Here is a 17,302-nt window from a genome sequence, read left to right on the forward strand (position 1 = left end):
GAGAGCGCCAGCCTGAAGAGCTGGAGGTCCTCGGTTCGATCCCGAGTTGCTCCAAAAGTTCCCTCACATGTTCAAAGTATCATACTTTGGCCCAAGCTTTTTGGTCGTTTCTTGTTAATCGAACACTGCGCGAAATGTTAGGTTTGAAATATTCCGCCTCGCAGTCAGCTAAGATCGCTAGCAGAAGCGACACTTGCGAGAAACAGCCGTCCGCTCTAGACATGTCGGTTAACTAACCTAGAGGAGACATTTATGCCTTTGTTCTGCTGACAAAATTGGACCATCTGTACGGAGTACCTGCTACCTAAATCTCTTTAGAAAAAAATGGTAAGGCGTTACGGAGTACATAGACGTGCTATCTGGCCTCCTTTAGTTTTCGGCAAAGGCGGTCGTGGTCGTGGTCGTCCGGCTGATCATCAGTGACCAGTGCAAGCATGCAGGCAATGTGCATCTCACCATTTTTAAGTCAGTTCACAGGACGAATTGGCATGCGCGCAGCCGGCCTTTAAAAAAGTAGGCTAATTGGAGCAACTCGGGATCGAACCGAGGACCTCCAGCTCTTCAGGCTGGCGCTCTCCCATCTGAGCTATTACTCCGAATGTGTTAGATTTTGCGCTCAGTAATTATTACGTACTCAAAAATAGCAGAATAGTGGAGCTACTCCGTAAGCCCTTGGGAGTTACTATGTGCATGCGAACTGTATCTAATTCTTACAAGACTTCAGAATCAAACACCACCTAATTTTGTCCTAAGGAAGTGCTATCAATCGAAACATCAAGGGCCATTAGAAAGCCTATACTACGATAAATTCAAAACAGCATTTGGACCTTTGTATCACCTGCAATATTGGGTTTCTAACACTTGTTAACCAAGCAAATTCAGTGGCTCAAATATAAGTCCACCAACAACCTGTTTTTTCACCTTTCTTCCTGAATACAACCGATCAGCAACTAAGTATTGAATCATCTTAGATATATCTTGATTTCCACACACCTGAATAAGAGAAATGGGCGTCACCAAGACTATGTACCAGGAAGGTAGCGGCGTCAACTCAATCCAAGGCCAGCGCGTCATCATTAAGTACACCGGCTTTCTAAAGGACTCTCCTGAACCCGACAATAAGGGCGAGATTTTGGAAGCACTGTCGACCGTGGCGACTTTGTCAAAACTATCGGCGTCAGCCAAGTCATTCGGGGCTGGGATAGGGTATTTTACAGATGAAGGTCGTTGAGAAGGCTGCCCCGGACATCTCGAGTGACTTTGGCTACGGCACACGGTGCTATTTTGCGGACAAAATCCCGCCAACTTTGACCTTATATATGATATCCGTTTAAAGAAGATTCAGTAAGGGCAGCACCCTCTCTCCTGGCTGAAATCTGGGCACATAGACAGACGGGAAACTGCAGCATTTCATGCTAACGTCACCCCAGGAGCATCTATTCTGATTTTGGGGAAAATTCAGAGGCTTTTTGAAAGACAACCCCGACGACAACAGGCTGCAAACCATCACCAGTAGTATGCTGTGAAAGTTGATTGTTTTTACACATGTGCAGTTTCTGAAGTAAAAAAAGGGAGAGGTGCTAGGGCAGTCATGACGTCTACGCTTACTAACAAGAGATAAAGGCATTCGACGCAGTACACATTCATGTAGAAGTGAACTGGCGACCGGGACCCGGACAGGGCCAAGGGGAGAATGATCAGAACAGAAACAAGCACAGAGAAGAAAAAGGTGCTGGCGCTTAGGGTTTTTACAACATGGCGCAGAGCATGGCGAGAGAGAAATCCTGAAAGTCTGTTGTAAACAGAGGAACAATTACAAGAAGTTATGTTTCATTCTCCTTTACGCCGTTTATGCTATGCGCATTTTAATCCATCACCCAGAATTTGCAACCTGCGGTTTAAAAATCCCCTTATTTCAACCATAGAGGGTAGCTATTCACAAGTTCGTATGCTTCAATATCGTTGATATAGACAAGTTTCTATCTCAGAACAATGAAACGGCTTGCATTCAGGTTGGAGTCAATCAACCATTATAAAGATAAATTATAGGGACCATGAAATAACAGCATCTAGGTATTGCATAAAGCATCTGCATCTTCAAACAACTCTTATTTACTAAGAGGAGAAGAGTTGCTGTAGGACTCCCTCACCGCCGAGTTCCTAGTAGTCGGTCAATCTTCCCTTGCAGCTTGCCTTGCCAACACCAATCTCAAAGGGCCTCGTGCTTGAAACTATTTTTTAATAGGTGTAATTTTGCGACGAGCTTCTCTCAATGTACCCCACTAGCTCTGTCCTCTCCTCACCTACTCCTCGACAATGTTTCCGCCTCCCTCAACCAGCAGGACTTCTAGATCTTAACTTCACCAAAGGCTAAGCGATAAAGGTTACGATCTCGTCGATTGAGATGTCACGGAACAAAACCACACACTAATTATACCACCAGACTTCTAAAGTCAAAGTTCCCATGTTTTGACCAGTATGCTCACTTTAGCTTCATACTGGGTCTGGCCTTTAATGTGCAGCAATGAGAATACTGTCATAGGTATCACTAATGGAAATTTGAAATCTTTCAATTGCATCGTAATACAAGCTGGTTGCAAAACCCAAAATGGCTATATGTAACCCTTTTTACATTTCAAAAGGAAACAATCTAAAACAACATACGGAGTATATAAGAGACAAAAAGAAACAATGGAGCAACTCGGGATCGAACCGAGGACCTCCAGCTCTTCAGGCTGGCGCTCTCCCATCTGAGCTATTACTCCGGATATAAGGATTTCCTTAATCGGAAGGTTTCTATAGCCGAGGCTCTGGCAGCTCATAACGAAGTGATTGGACTCTGCTTGTAAATAGTCTTTTTTGATAAGTGCATGTCACATTGTAGTAATGTTTCTGTCAACTGGGTTCCAGGTGATGTTGTGTCTGTCAGGAGACTGCTAACCCAGCTCAAATGAATATGAAGACTGGGTCCTAAGACGGCTTGAAAACTGTCTTTCTTCTTTTCGTAGATCCGCTTTCTATATCAGCAATTAAACCTGGATGTTCCGGCACCCTTTCCAGCTCCTGACGTATCACAAAGCTTGATGTTTGGTTGTCAATGGAAGCCGGCGTTGGAAGGAAGTCGAAGTGATCCGGGTCTCTTCGACCAACGCTTTGATAACATGAATATGCATCACCTTTCCAATCCAATTACAATGGCCTTCTGAGAAACGCCAAAAAATCATGGCAATAAGCCTTTATCTTCGTTTTCATGGTTGGTAGGAGCTAGACGGACGACCATTGCGCGCCCCTTTTGTGACGAGGTCCTGTGTAAGCTCTGACTTTGCACGGGTCCTGTTTGATAAGGGATCGCCCAAGTTAATGGGATCGCCCTCAAGTCCCAACACGACCTTAGGAGAAAAGGAGTATGCTAGGCCCAGGACACTATGGCCAGCCTCGAGCAGGTCCTTAGGGCCCGGCCGATGAGGCTTGATGCACCGACAACGAAAACTCGTATGCTCGACGATATGGTCTCTGGAAGAAAGAGATAATATGAATTTTTAGCGGACAACTAGTCAATCAGTAATATATGCGAGAGCGGGTTAGCGCGTGTGACCTGAGGGAGTGTTCCAAGACGTCGATTTCAACTTTGTGGGCTGCAATCAGCCCTTACGAATCAGACTGGCTTGGATGTGTGTCAAACTTCCAATATTTATCCTCCGTGGCAACCCGCACTAGAAGTATATGGCCAAGCAGCTTGACCAGCATTGATGCCGTTCTTGCCAAAGGTAGTATATGCAGATGACGAGTCTGGCGATATTTCTATAGCGGGGTCTAGATTTGGACCCACCCAATTTCTTTCTCACTGGAGTTGTGAGAGAAGAGGAACAGGATCCTGCATTCAATCGGCTGCTCAGGGCGTGGACCAAGCCGAACTCCAGTCACGATGAATCCGATGCTGCCTCCACGGCTATGGCAGCCAGTGGGCCGACAAATTATGGCGACTGCTGCTGCGAAAGCTGCAGCACCTCGGACAGCTGTAGGTCGTCGCAGTCTCGCCACGAACTCCACCACGACCACCACGACCACCACGGGCTGCTGCCGCTGTCTGCATCGACCGGTGGGTGGACGCCGCCTAGGTGGACGTGTCTCTCTGTTCTCCAGCTCTGCGGCTGGACAGCGGCCGTCACGGCCACAGGAGCCGGCCGAGGCGCCACAGCCGGCGGACGACCCCAACTTCTCGTCCATCCTCGACAACCCACCCGAGCTGGTTCGGTCGGGGCGGCGACACGGACCGGGCATTCTTATTTTGGGTACCCTTCCTTGGGCGGACTCCCCGACGAGGTGCACCCCCGCTAACCGGCAGTGCTCATCCCCGTGGCCGCCTTTGCCCTCGGCACCTGGCAGGTCTTCCGGCTGCGCTGGAAGACGGACATGCTGGCCAAGTGCGAGGACCGGCTGGTGCGGCCGCCGTTGCCGCTGGGGCTTAACAACGTGGCCGATGCGGCCGAGGTCAGCCTGACGGGCGACGCCAGCGACTTTGACTACCGGCGCATCGTCGCGGTCGGCTCGTTTCGCCACGACCAGGAAATGCTCGTGGGTCCGCGCGTGCGCGACGGCCAGGCCGGTTTCTTTGTCGTGACGCCGCTCGAGCTGGCCGTGCCGCTCGACGGCTCTGCTGATGGTGCTCCACCGGCCACCATCCTCGTCAACCGCGGCTGGATCGCCCGGGGGCAGCGTCCGCAGGCTGCCCGCGAGCACACACCCGGTGCCCTGCCCGAGGGCCTCGTCCGTGTTGAGGGCCTCCTGCGCGCGCCCTGGAAGCGCAACGTGTTCACGCCCGACAACCGGCCTGACAAGGGCGAGTTCTACTTCCCCGACGTCGTCGAGATGGCTCAGCTGACCGGCAGCCTGCCGGTCTGGGTCGAGGCAACGATGGGTAAGCGAGAGGCTGGATGAGACGGAAAAAGAGACGGAAAAACCATGATCGTATTGGTCGGCTAACTCGTGCAGAACCCGACTTGCTTCAGATCTATGACATGGAAGCCAAGGGCATTCCCATCGGAAAGCCGCCCGAGGTCAACATCCGGAACAGTCATGCTCAGTACATCTTCACGTGGTATGTAGCTGTCTGCACTTCTCCTTCTCCCCTACATCCTCATCCTGACTTCATTACAGGTACAGCTTGTCGGTCGCGACGTCCGTCATGCTCTGGATGGTTCTGAGGAAGCCGCCATCGGACATGGCCCGTCGTGTGCGCATGAACAAAAGCTGGTAGACGACATTGTTGGCCCCTACATTTTCACGCAGTTTCAAGTCACGTTCTCGTCCGTCCCTGTGTCCGCCTTCCGGACGGCCGACGACACCCGCGGCCGCCGCTTCTGTCGACTCTTGCCGACGGGTGCCTCTGGTATCATGCGCAGCTCTTGCAGAAGCTCACGCGGCATATAGCGCTGGGCGAGCGAGAAGGGCGTTGTTGTTGCGCTGACTTGTCGCTGTCTATATCACCCCCAACCGATATTAGCCATCATATATACCTGTATTTTGTATCATATACCTCGACACGAGCAAAAAAGCTGCCCTCCGTCTCGCACATACCTCTTCATCAATAGAAGCATGTCGCTCTCGTCGATTGTCTTGCGGCCGGCATGCTTGGAGTATCTCTCCAGGTCGACGCCAACTTGCTCAAAGAACCAGTCCGAGGCCGTGGTCAGGGCAGCCACCGTGTCTGGGCTGAGCTTTGTCTTGCCGGCTGCACTGCCCTGGGCAAACATCTGGCCAATGCGCTTCACCACGCCCACCGGCAGCGACGGATACTCGATTCCGTGTCGTGACAGTCTGGCCCGTTTGATAGCTCGTGCATCCTTGTTCTGGGCATCGCGAGCGAGCAGCTTAGACTGGGAGGCTGCTTCTATGGAAGCAAGAGCAGTCGTGACCGCTGCATCCTCCCCAGCGTCCTCTTCCTCGATATCGATCTCCGGCGAGTCCGGCCATCCTCCGCCATTGTCGTCTCCAGCGCCGTAGTCATCAAAGGGAGTACCCACGTCGGCATCTGCCGGTCCTCCGTCGTCTCCACCGTCCGAATAGGCCGGTCCTGCAGTTTCGTCTGCCATCGGCTGATCGGCACCACCTTGCGGGCCCAACAGAAAGGTCGTTTCGTCTCCATTTAGTGGCACATCAATGACCCCAAAGCCGCTCTCGCGACCATCAAAGGCGTCCATCTGCTGTCCGCTCTCCGAGTCCAGTCTGAACGACATGCATTAGACACTGCAGGAAGCGACGCACCCAGACAGTCCCACGTACCGTTCAAACGTAATGTCCTCGCCCGGCTGCTCGACGGCCAGATTGTCAAACGCCCCGTCCGCAAAAAAGGCCGACTGCAGACGCTCGTCTCGGTCATCGTCGCCGTCAGCGCTGCCGATGAAGCCGTCGATGTAGTCGCTCATGCCCAGGCTTCCGATGCTGCTGCGACCCAGGCTGCCCCTAGAGAAGCGCCGGGCCTGTTGCAGCTGCTCGAGGTTAGCCGTGCGGCGGGCGAGCTCGATTGACCGCATCGTAAAGTTCTCCTCGTCGTCCAGGATTTGCGACCGGTGCGGCCGCAGGTCGTCGTCGTTGTCGTCGTCCTCGATAGGGAGCGACATGCGCGGGCGATCGAGCGGGAGGGAGTCGGCATCATCATCATCGTCATCGTCGTCATAGATCCCGGTCACTGAGAAGTTGCCCACCCGGTCTTCCAGGACACTGCTCAGACTGCTCAAGCGGCTCTTCGGGCCGGAGCTGCCGCCGCTGCTGCTAAAGGCCGGCGACGATGACGTGGCCACCGGCTGGGATATTGGGGCCAGCCGCCGGCTGAGGTTGCGCAGCAGATCGCGCGGCGACTCGCGCAGATATCGGCCGCTCTTTCGACGGCTCTGGCGGCCACCCGGCGTAAACATGGCTGCCCGCCGCGTATCTAGCGCCAGCAGAGCCGCTCGCGCGTGCGGTGTCCGCGCTGCCGACGCCTGCAACTGTTGGCCCGTGCCCGGCGTCCGCCGCCCAGCAGCTGCAGCATTGCTCTCTGCGCTTCCCATCGTCATCGTCATCGTCGGCGTGCGCACCGACGTTCCCGACGCATTGTAGCCCTGAGAGCCTCGCCGTCCGCGGCTGCTCGTAGCCGGCGTCCTGGCAGCCGTCAACGGTCGGCCCGGCGTAGACGTGTTCATCGTGGCGGAGGCGTTGTCTTGTCCGGCGCAGTTCGCGTAGCTGGTCCACGGTGCATTTGCATGCAAAATCGCCGTTCAACTTTCCATATCCCGGCTCACAGCTGCGCCGCGATCCTCAGCCACAAACGCGTGCGTCCAGCCAGGATTAGACGCGTCGGCCACGTGGTACACATACCGATAAGCCCGATAGGAAGGAACCGCCCGCAACGCAACTGCCTAGACCATGCTATGTACAGGGGCTGTTTGTGATGTGTCTTGAAAGTGGCTGCAGGCCAAGAAGTGTAAGATTCGATACGTAGCACTGGTACTGTCAGTAACATGTCTGATACAGTTCGAGCTCTGGGAGAACGCACAGCCACCCTTTACTCCTGCACAGCGTACGACGGACACCGGACGGAGTGAAGACACACACATGGCCGAACCTGCTACGATAATGTGTCCGGAGCATATCCATATCCCTGTGGGCGGGTCGGCCCCTGTTTGGAGTGCTTCCGGAAGCTATCCAGATGGAAGAGTACGCTTTGTATTGCCTTGCGGATCAGAGTCGCCGGAAAGCAGCCATCTTGGTCCATGCCCTTCACACAGCCACGCACAGCACATAACGTCCACCCGAGAGCCACAGCAATAGCCTCGTTGCTTTTTGCCTCCCTGGCAGAAAAAGCGGGCTGTGGGACCCAGGGAAGACGAGGTAAAGGGGCTGTCTACGAGGATGGAGTACGCCTATGAGAACGCGAGATGGCACGTCTGCCTCTGAAGTATGCAGCAGAAACGTTGCCTCTCGTCAGCGCCGAGGCCAGGATATGTCCGTTCCCTAAGGAGTACGGAGTAGACAGTTTGGGCCTTGTGCAGCGGCCAATCACCTGCTGCTCTTGTGCCTTGGCAACGAGCGGGTCCCCTTTTCTCCCCTCTTCCACGCGATCAGGCGCCATATGATGCATCCTCTGTGTCAAGAGTCGGCGACTTTGTCCAGCAAAAGGGCACAAGAGGCAATACAAAGAGCGCAGTTATACCCCCCCTGCCACCCCATTCAGTGCCAGAAACACGCGATCGATCGAGAGATATCGGTCGACCGGGGGGGGGAGGGCTGACGGCCGTGTACGAGTACGAGTACTCCGTACGGCTACTGGCATTTCTTTCCTTTTTCTGCCTATCCCGCTGCTCTTCCTGTGGCGTTCTGCAACGCGCCTATCGGACCAACTTGAACGCTGGCCTTGTCATCATTGCTATAGGCTAGTGAGCATCTTAGTACGGAGTACGGAGTACTCCAAATGTATCTTGCTCGTAAACTTTTTACGGAGTATAGCTTGCATACGCTCTGCGTACGAATACTTCCTCTGCACGGGCGTGGGACCGTCCAGGCCAACTTAAATAGCTGTCACTCTCTTGTAGGCCACCTCCAGATACGGTAGACTTCTTGAGTACTTACTGTATTGAAGCTGGCTGAGCAGCCCAGCCAGCTAAATGGCCCCCCACATGCGCTGGGGCCCACTGCACGGCCAGCCAGAGTCGCCTCCCACAGCCAATGAGACCGCCAGAGTCCCCGTTCTTTTACCTGCCCTACTATTATCGTTTTATCTCACCGTCTCTCTGCGCTCCTATCGCCTAGACGGACAGCCCAGGCCTTCCCAGGCCAGTCAGTATTTTTATTATGATTCCGCCCGGCTCGCCTCTCCTCTTTCTCCCCTCTCTCTACTTGTCCCAACGCTGTCGGCAGATCCTCGTCTTCACTGCTCACCCTCACTGCTCACTGCTACCGGTTCCAACCTCGAACGATTCCACCCCAAGACAAAAGAAAGGTAAGATACGATATTAGAACTCGACGCCCCGGCCAATCTGCTCCGTATCCTGGCTCCATCCGAATTCGCTCTCGCCCCGTTTCCCTTTCTTCTCCTTCACTCTCTACACGCATTACGGGAGTAGTGTTCTTCTAAGCCCCAAACACTTCAAATACCTCTCCGACCTCCCCTAGAAACGCTGTGCGACGCAACAGTCATCTATCTAACCCCTTTTCAACACCCCCCCTCCTCCTATAACGTGTATCGACGCTGAAACGGCTCGGTTTGTGCTTTATCTCTACATCTCAGACCTCCACTTTTCTGTTCTGCCGTCCCTGCTCTCTCTGTTGCCTCTGCTTCCCCTCCGCTTCCTTTCCGCTCGCACTCGGCCTTGTGTTCTCTTAGTCGGCCTCTCTTCCTCTCTCTCCACTCTTGGGTATGCTTCTCAAACCGTTCCGTCCCTGTGCAGGTTAAGCACTCCCCGGAGCTTGGCCAACTCTGACTACTGTTTGTTAACCCCCTACCTTGCGCTCCACCGTCAAACATAACCGCCCCTCACCCCCCTCCAAAACCGCTACCCTGCCTAACGAAGCGGCTCGAGCAACTCTTAGTGTACCAGCCGCTCTTTACTTTTCTTCTCCCCACTGCTCATTCCATTCTCTCGCGCAAGCTTTCTTCCCCTTCCCGAAACCATCTAAGCCCAATTTCTATTCTCCGAAGCACAAAGCGAGCAGACATACATTCGTAGACAGCACCTGATTCATCGATCTAAAAACATCTAATTAACTCCTATACTTGCTCTTCGCAGTATTCTCTCTACACGACGACCATCAAGCATCCGAGCAATAGACGGCAAGGCACCGACGTCACAGACAGCCAGCTCATTGCGCCCAGAAACATTGCCTATACAGCGCCTGCCCCATACACACTCGTTAGAGCAGACAGCCCACGAGACGAAAGACGGATAACGAGCCGGTATCCTTTTCCGGAAATATTCAACGCAAACAAAATTCACAATGGCCGCTCCCGGCGTTCAGTCCTTGAAGGTGCGATCTATCTCTGCAGCGCGGACTTGGAGCGTTGCCAATAGTTCGCCCGAAGAAACGCCCGAGGCAACCGCCCGAGGCGGATCGGTGGCAATGGCCGAAGAGTAATTCTGCCAACGATCGCTGCATGAAGGCTGACAATATTGGTACAGTGTGTCGTGACCGGCGATGGTGCCGTCGGCAAGGTACGTCTTTTTCATTCTGGTCATCTGCCTTTGTGATACCCAAGATCTCTGGTCGCGCACAGCCTTTTCCACAACCTTTTCTAACCTTGGTTTTCCCAACAGACATGTCTCCTAATCTCATACACAACGAATGCCTTCCCTGGCGAATACATCCCGACAGTGTATGTCTTGTCTTTAGCTGTGTGCTCATATCCGCTCATTGCCAGTGAACGGCTGCTGATAGTGAGACAGGTTTGACAACTACTCAGCCAGTGTGATGGTAGACGGGAAGCCCATCAGCTTGGGCCTTTGGGATACCGCCGGTCAAGAAGATTACGACCGTCTGCGCCCACTGTCCTACCCCCAAACCGACGTTTTCCTTATCTGTTTCTCAATCGTCAGCCCGCCGTCGTTTGACAACGTCAAGGCAAAGGTACGCTGGTGCTTCGAGACGCGGCCCTCGCATGGCGTGTTGCCGTACTGACAGCGGTTCAGTGGTTCCCCGAGATCGACCACCATGCTCCGAATGTTCCCATCATCCTCGTTGGCACCAAGCTGGATCTTCGCGAGGACCAGGCTACGCTCGATTCGCTGCGCCAAAAGCGCATGGAGCCCGTCTCGTACGACCAGGCTCTGATCTGCGCAAAGGAGATTCGTGCACACAAATACCTCGAGTGCTCGGCTCTGACGCAGCGTAATCTCAAGAGCGTCTTTGACGAGGCTATCCGGTACGCCCAGCCTCCTTGTTTCTAGGTTGTTCGTTCGCCAGTCTCTGCAGTGTTACTAACTGTTGCTCACAGTGCCGTGCTCAACCCTCGGCCAGTCCAGCAAAAGCCGAAGAAGTCCAAGTGCACCGTCCTATAAGCGGCAGCAGTCTCGGCGGCAGCGGTAGTTTCGTTGGCCCCGATGAGAGCGAAAGCGACAACGAAAGAATATGGACCGTCATCGACGTGAACAGAGTGGATACCCCCCTTTTTGGCTCTTCACATTGTGTGCATTGTATGTGGCGATCTCTCCGTCGAGGGTGTTTGGGATGACGGGAGACACGAAGCTTAGTTCGTTTGGAGCAGTAGAGCAACAGCAAGCAGGGCAACGGAGTGGGACACAGACACATGAAAGCAACCATGGCATGTCTTTCATTTGACGGATAGCAATATTCTGTCTTCGGTTTCGATTTTGGATTTTTATGTTACCCTTTCTTGGCCCTATATTTCTCCTTATCCAGATACAGGTCAACCGGTGTCGGTTGTTTATTATTTACTCTTTTTGGATCTCCCGGATTTGCTTCGCTTTCTATTTCACATGTCTCAGTTTCGGCAGGCAGAGTCCTGAGGTAGCGATGATATGGCAGCATTGGTCGCAGCAGCAAAGTCGTCCTGCCTTGCCTTCTGTTCTGGTGTGTTGAATAATACAATTCGGCTAAGCGTACGCGTTACTAGAAAATACACTACATGAGCTGCATAATCGAAGCAAGAAGGTGGACGTTTCTTTGTGTGTAAAGAACATGATGTTGACCAGCACCTGGTTGTCGTCGGAAATGGGTGCCGGAAATGAACAGATAGCTTTTGCTATTTGTCGAAGATCTTTTTATCTATACCGTCCCGTCTCCTATAGCTACATTCCCACGTCCATGCAAGTACACTTTTTAGTGATATATCCAAGTGAACGCCTCATACGCCGAAAGCCCAGCACCCGTGGCGGATTTCGTGATGCTTTCTTTGCAAGTAAATCGATCCCATAGCTCTCTCCCTCCGACCATATCTCTGATCAGTAAAACAGAATAGATAGTGGCTGGGCCGCCTTGTCATCTTTGCTGTCAGTTGGGGTGTCTTCCTCGTTGCCGCCATAACGCGCCCGCAGCTCGGGGCGCGCCAGCCAGCGCACAACCGGCAGTGCCGTGTCCTGCATATCGAGAACGCCGCGTTTCTTCTGGTCGATGTGCGACGCGTCGACGACGATGCGCTTCAAATGGGTCAAAGAGAGAGCACCGCTGTCAAGCAGGTCGATGAGTCGGGCGGGCGTGCCGACGGCGATGCCTGTGCGGTGGCTCTGGAGGAACGAGACGGCCTCGGCCAGCTTGATGTGCTTCGCAAACTGAGAAGGCGAGAAAAGTCAGTACAGGCTCTGTTCCGGGGAGGCCAGAAGGACTGCTCGCTCACCAGCTTCGACACCGTGCTGTTAGCGGTCTGAAAGGAGCGGACTGCCCGCACCAAGTCGACCGCCCGGATCCCGGCTCCTGTGACGATGATCGTGTGAGGTGCGCCCTTGTCCTTGGACGCTTGGGACAGGTGCTTCTGGCCACCATCACAGAAGGTCTCGAGGAAATGGGGCAGGTTATCGACTGTGCGGTCCTTGTCGTACGACGACGTATCGAGGATCGGCTTGGCTGGGGAAGAAAACACAAATCAGATCGAGACGGACACTAGAGAAAAACTAGACAGGGAAACGGCTGACTGCCACCTACCATCCAGTGTCAGATCGGCCAGCTCGACCGGGCTCAGATCTTTGCCGAACCGCAGCGTCTGTCGGGCCACGTAATTCGCCAGCAGGTTGCTGTCCATTCGCGCTACAGCACGGTTGATGCTGAGATCAAAGTCCATGTCGCCGTCGTCGGCGTCGGTGGCATTGCGCTTCTTCTTCTGTCGCTTCCGAGCAGCCTTGTCGCCAGCCGGTGTCTCGCCCGTCGGCTTGGTCGCCGCTCCCTCTTCCACCGGTGGCTTCCACTTCCTCTTTCTTTGCTGCGGCCGCGGTGGCCGCGATCTCTGTGGAGGGACGGTGCCGGCCATCTTGTTAATTGCAGCTTTGTCGGACGAGCTCTGCGGAACTTTTCCTCTATTATCACCACACCTAAAACTACTATCTTTTCTGTATTTTTTTTGCCGTAAATTGGATTGACAAAAATAGGCGGTGAGCATTGCCCGGTCATTTCGCTGGTTTGAAGAAGGCCCGTGCGCCCCTAGTTCAACTATGTACTCCGTACCATGAGTAAGATGCTCGAATCGCTCACCAATGCGAAGCCTCGCAGACAATGCAATTGCGATGCACAGCCGCAGCCTTGCGTCGGCAACTTCACGAGTGGTGGAAAACATCCGTTGCGAGCCCAAAATTTGACGCAAGTTACTAGTCAATCTCGGTGCCGATATATCACACGAGACATGCCAGACTCCTGATTGTCAACCCGATGTCGTTCCAGACCGCCGAGAGCCTCTTTGCAGACCGCCGAGGGCGTCACCGTCAGTCAGCTCGGTCGTCATTGTCGTATGTGTTTACGACGATGTGGATGTCTCATCCAGCCTTTCATGTACGCTAAATCGATAGTAGTAAAAACATTCGATCTCAACGTCGGACATACAGATCTCTCGAGATTGAGTTAGGTAACAAAAATAACTCCATTGGGAGTGTGAAAACGACCTGTGACTAATCAAATGATCGATCTTTACTGGGGCTTTTTTTTGCAACATCTTAGCTTCCATTTATTATCGCGCCATCGGCTATCGGTTGTCACGACCGGCCGTATTGCTTTCAAACTCACAGTCTTCTTTCGACATATTATTGCTAAAAAGTTGAACTCGATCTTTCGCCCGGGGTTTCTCTGCTTGTCCATATAGGTTGGGTTGGCTTCCGGGAAATTCGGAATTAGGCTTGCCGTGTTTTTGCTCGCAGACCGCCATAGCTGTCGCTGACCAGTCAGCTGTCTGTGAGAAAAAATGGCACCTCAGTCAGGAACTACTGTGGTAGGCAGTTCTGCATCTTGGTTTGTGTGAGAAAGTTGGAAAGCTAATAGCAAGGCCTTTTAGACTTCGACTGTTTTGGGTGTAAGTGGTATTGGCCCCCTTATGGTAACCAGATGCGTAAACTAAACAAGGTTCTCTGGTTTCATTCAGACCATCGGCACAAGTAAGCTGCATCTTAGCTTTAACTGTTTCGGCGTACTTCATCTGGTCTGAGCCAGTGGCTAACATCACATCAAAGTGTAAGAGCCTGAACTTTAGCGGCAGTGTCTCGATCTTAACGGCCGGTGTAACGTTGATAACTAACCGAGGTATCATGCGAGACACAGATTGTGGTGTGTGCAAGTATGTGTCCACGATCTCTCACGTCCGTTCCAAAGATATGTCTGCTAATCTCTTTGCCTTAGCTCGTGCCTCAGTGAGACTTTTCCCATGCAGTCAACCCCATGTTATATGATTTCACGGAAATCTGGCTGACTTTCCAGAATATGGACAAACTGGAAAACAAAAAAGACGGACGGATTGCCCGTCGCGATGATGTTTCTCTGGGCCGTGTGTAAGTGTTTCAAGCGCTGCCATTGGTCGAGTTTTGACTAACAGATCCAGGCGGTGTCCCGTTCGGTACCTACTCTATCATCCAGAACTTCAGCATACCCATACAAATACAGCCGCAGATGTTCATGGCCTTTTGCCTTGTCAGTTGGGCCCAAGTATTGTACTACGGCAGCAAATGGCCGGTCTGGAAGGCCGTTGCGGCGTATATACTTACCGCAGGGATATTTGCCGGTGTAGAGGCGGCCCTAATTTTGACACTTCGGCCGATATACGACCGCGGAGATGAGGCACCGGCACTGGTGGTCGGAATCCTGGCTTCGATTCTGTTAGCAGCCGGCCTGTTGCCGCCATATGCAGAGCTGTGGAAGCGCCGAGGTCGGGTCGTGGGGATCAACTGGGTGAGTTATGCTGATTGGATGTGTCTCTGATTATGCAGAAAGCACTGACAGGTTGCAGATCTTCCTTTGCATGGACTGTAGCGGTGCCATCTTCTCACTCATGGCCTTGGGTAAGGATTCCGTCTGGTGTGCTTCTGTCCCTTCGCCCCTCTTTTTACTGACCAGATAGTCGCACAAAATTCTTTCGATATCCTTGGTGGGGTTCTGTACATCGTCTGGTAAGCTTTTACGGATACGGGAAAGTGAGGAGGCTTGTGGAGAGGCCGGAGATCCCAATGTCACGTTCAAGAAAGCAACAAGAACCAAGAAACTGACAATGAGAAGTGCGTGTCTGGAGATTGGCATATTCATCTCCCATATTATATGGCGTATCCGCACGCGTGCCATTCGCAAACAAGCCAAAGCCGACGGCAAGACGTTTGACGATATCTTGGCAGAGCACCGTGCAGCGGGCACGCCGTTTGCATTTGCAGAGCGCGAAAGCGACGACTGGCTGTCGCCCTCGGCACTGCTCAGGCGCATGCTCGGCAGAAAGCCCAAGGTTGGTGGCGACGAAGAGAAATGCACCGGCTGCGAGAGCGGGGGCGAGGGTCAGCAGGAAGCGTCGAATGAAAAGGGGCCAAGTGATGGGGAACGCACCGAAGGGACTGCGCACCAACTGGCATGATTACCGGGATGGGACGTGACAGCACGGGTGATTATTGTTGATTCATAGACTATGCATATGTTCCTTGGATGGGAAAGGCTGGGGACGCCACGATGAGATGTTGGGGACTTGGAGCAAAGCGGCATACCATATCAGAAGAAGCTTTGAATAGATGTTCGACACCGAGTAGCGGCAATGCACACCGACAATATTACATGATTCTGCAACGGAAACAGGCCTGAAAGGCTGAAAGAAAGGACTTTCGGTTCGAAAAGGACGACGCAGAATCCACTTTACCCCAACTTAACGATTTTCTTGCTTCGTCTTTAGCACGTCCGCGGCCCAACGTCCTCGTCTGCAGAACTATTGGGCCAAGCGGGGAGCTGTCAATAAAGGGCAGATGAGGCCGTCCAAAGTACCGTATGGTAAAGGCTGTGAGCCCCAGACAGGCGGCTACTTGTTGGGGGCCGGACCCTCTTCTCATGCATAGCGATGGAGACGATAAGGCTGGAGACAGATACGGGAGGCGGAGAGTCAAAACACGAATCCTGCGCGCCACCCAGCCCGGATGGGGGTCAGCTGGTGCAGTGCGTATATGTACGACGCATGTAGGTGAAATACTACTGATATTTGTCATGTGCCCGTACTCCGTCCGGCATTCGGAGATGGACTATCGTCCGAGTACGAGCGTTGCTATGTATGTAATACGAGGTGGACGTTGGAGATCCGGTTTCCAGCTGAGCCAGCCAAGCGCGGCGGCGGCCACTGACAGGACGCAGATCAGGCCGTCATCAGGAGGGCTGAGGCCACGGCCCAGTCTAGATGTCTGCGATTGGCTCTGGCAGCCCGGAGCCGGAGGCATGCCTCGCGCGCTGGCTAGACTCGCGGCTCGCCGGGCTTTTGTGCTAGTCCGCCGTGTGCCGTGCAATACGAGCCGATGGGACATGTCCAGACTATGTATCTGACGGAGCATCGTACATGGCACGAGTCACAAGCTGTCCCCGCGCCGCGCTCGTATGCGTGGGATGAGGACACGAGCGGTTTTGAAACGATGGGCTGGCGGAAGTGCGCGCTTTTTCGCCTCGGGCTCAGATTCTCTTACGGGGAGAGCCACAGCGGGCCCCAGCGGACCCCCCAGCGGGCTCCAGTCGCTCCAGTGGGCTCCAGTGGGCCCTAGCGGCCCCAGCTGGAACCGGCTAGCGCTGGGAATTGCGGCGCACAAGAAAACACTGGGTATCGCCCGCATGATTCTAAGCGGTGGGCGCGGAATTGGGGGAACCTGTTCCGGCTGGCAGAGAAAATGCGAGGTGCCGTTTGGACGTATTACATAGACTAGATGATACGTAAGATTCACACTATCGTACACTACCCATGCAGTCGCATTCGAGCGGGCAAGCTTGCAGGCGGCGTGTGCATTCTCTCTCTCTTGTGCGCCGGGCACTTGGCTGGATGTAGAAGCTGACTGTTGCGGATGGTATCTCACATACTATGTAGTATCTCGCCTGCACAACATCCTGAGATGCGTCGTGTCTGCTTCATCCGCTGTCTGTGCCACCTCGGGTTGACCTGCCCGGTCTGCTCTCTGCCCTCTTGTTTTCCCTCATTCTCCCTTGATGTTGCATCCGTCTGGTAAGATACATAGTACGACGGCTGAGGAATCTTGCTGCCGCTCCATCCCTGTATTTCTTCTTCTTCCCGTGCCCGTTGTGACTAAGCCGTACGAGACATAGCATGTACGAGTATCTTACTTTTGTATGGCGACCCCCGTCGCTACCATGTACTCCGTACCGTGTAACTGTTCGAAGA

General features: G+C 53.5%; 6 protein-coding genes across 6 annotated transcripts; 3 read left to right on the top strand and 3 right to left on the bottom strand.

Annotated features, from left to right (window-relative positions):
- Positions 1–1,006: 1,006 nt before the first annotated feature.
- Positions 1,007–5,257, top strand: CMQ_4483 (cox1 assembly protein; the record flags this gene model as incomplete). The annotated part of the gene is made up of 5 exons (XM_014312639.1): positions 1,007–1,206; positions 4,144–4,292; positions 4,346–4,918; positions 4,993–5,098; positions 5,158–5,257. The coding sequence occupies 5 exons, from the start codon at positions 1,007–1,009 to the stop codon at positions 5,255–5,257; spliced, it is 1,128 nt and encodes a 375-aa protein (XP_014168114.1).
- A 34-nt stretch (positions 5,258–5,291) lies between these two features.
- Positions 5,292–7,181, bottom strand: CMQ_4280 (uncharacterized protein; the record flags this gene model as incomplete). Its single annotated transcript, XM_014312436.1, has 3 exons — positions 5,292–5,478; positions 5,578–6,225; positions 6,283–7,181. The coding sequence occupies 3 exons, from the start codon at positions 7,179–7,181 to the stop codon at positions 5,292–5,294; spliced, it is 1,734 nt and encodes a 577-aa protein (XP_014167911.1).
- A 2,791-nt stretch (positions 7,182–9,972) lies between these two features.
- On the top strand, positions 9,973–11,030 carry CMQ_4396 (Rho GTPase; the record flags this gene model as incomplete). The annotated part of the gene is made up of 6 exons (XM_014312552.1): positions 9,973–10,002; positions 10,155–10,187; positions 10,290–10,348; positions 10,419–10,599; positions 10,662–10,894; positions 10,967–11,030. The coding sequence occupies 6 exons, from the start codon at positions 9,973–9,975 to the stop codon at positions 11,028–11,030; spliced, it is 600 nt and encodes a 199-aa protein (XP_014168027.1).
- A 903-nt stretch (positions 11,031–11,933) lies between these two features.
- On the bottom strand, positions 11,934–12,952 carry CMQ_4633 (uncharacterized protein; the record flags this gene model as incomplete). The annotated part of the gene is made up of 3 exons (XM_014312789.1): positions 11,934–12,260; positions 12,326–12,552; positions 12,631–12,952. The coding sequence occupies 3 exons, from the start codon at positions 12,950–12,952 to the stop codon at positions 11,934–11,936; spliced, it is 876 nt and encodes a 291-aa protein (XP_014168264.1).
- Positions 12,953–13,873: 921 nt separating this feature from the next.
- Positions 13,874–15,517, top strand: CMQ_4549 (pq loop repeat protein; the record flags this gene model as incomplete). Its single annotated transcript, XM_014312705.1, has 4 exons — positions 13,874–13,900; positions 14,566–14,850; positions 15,016–15,068; positions 15,175–15,517. The coding sequence occupies 4 exons, from the start codon at positions 13,874–13,876 to the stop codon at positions 15,515–15,517; spliced, it is 708 nt and encodes a 235-aa protein (XP_014168180.1).
- A 649-nt stretch (positions 15,518–16,166) lies between these two features.
- CMQ_4537 (uncharacterized protein) lies at positions 16,167–16,742 on the bottom strand (the record flags this gene model as incomplete). Its single annotated transcript, XM_014312693.1, has 2 exons — positions 16,167–16,457; positions 16,599–16,742. 2 exons carry the CDS (start codon positions 16,740–16,742, stop codon positions 16,167–16,169), a joined length of 435 nt encoding a protein of 144 aa, XP_014168168.1.
- Between the last annotated feature and the right edge of the window lie 560 nt (positions 16,743–17,302).

The sequence above is a fragment of the Grosmannia clavigera genome (genome assembly GCF_000143105.1).
Source record: "Grosmannia clavigera kw1407 unplaced genomic scaffold GCSC_97, whole genome shotgun sequence".
In the NCBI taxonomy this organism is placed as follows: domain Eukaryota; kingdom Fungi; phylum Ascomycota; class Sordariomycetes; order Ophiostomatales; family Ophiostomataceae; genus Leptographium; species Leptographium clavigerum.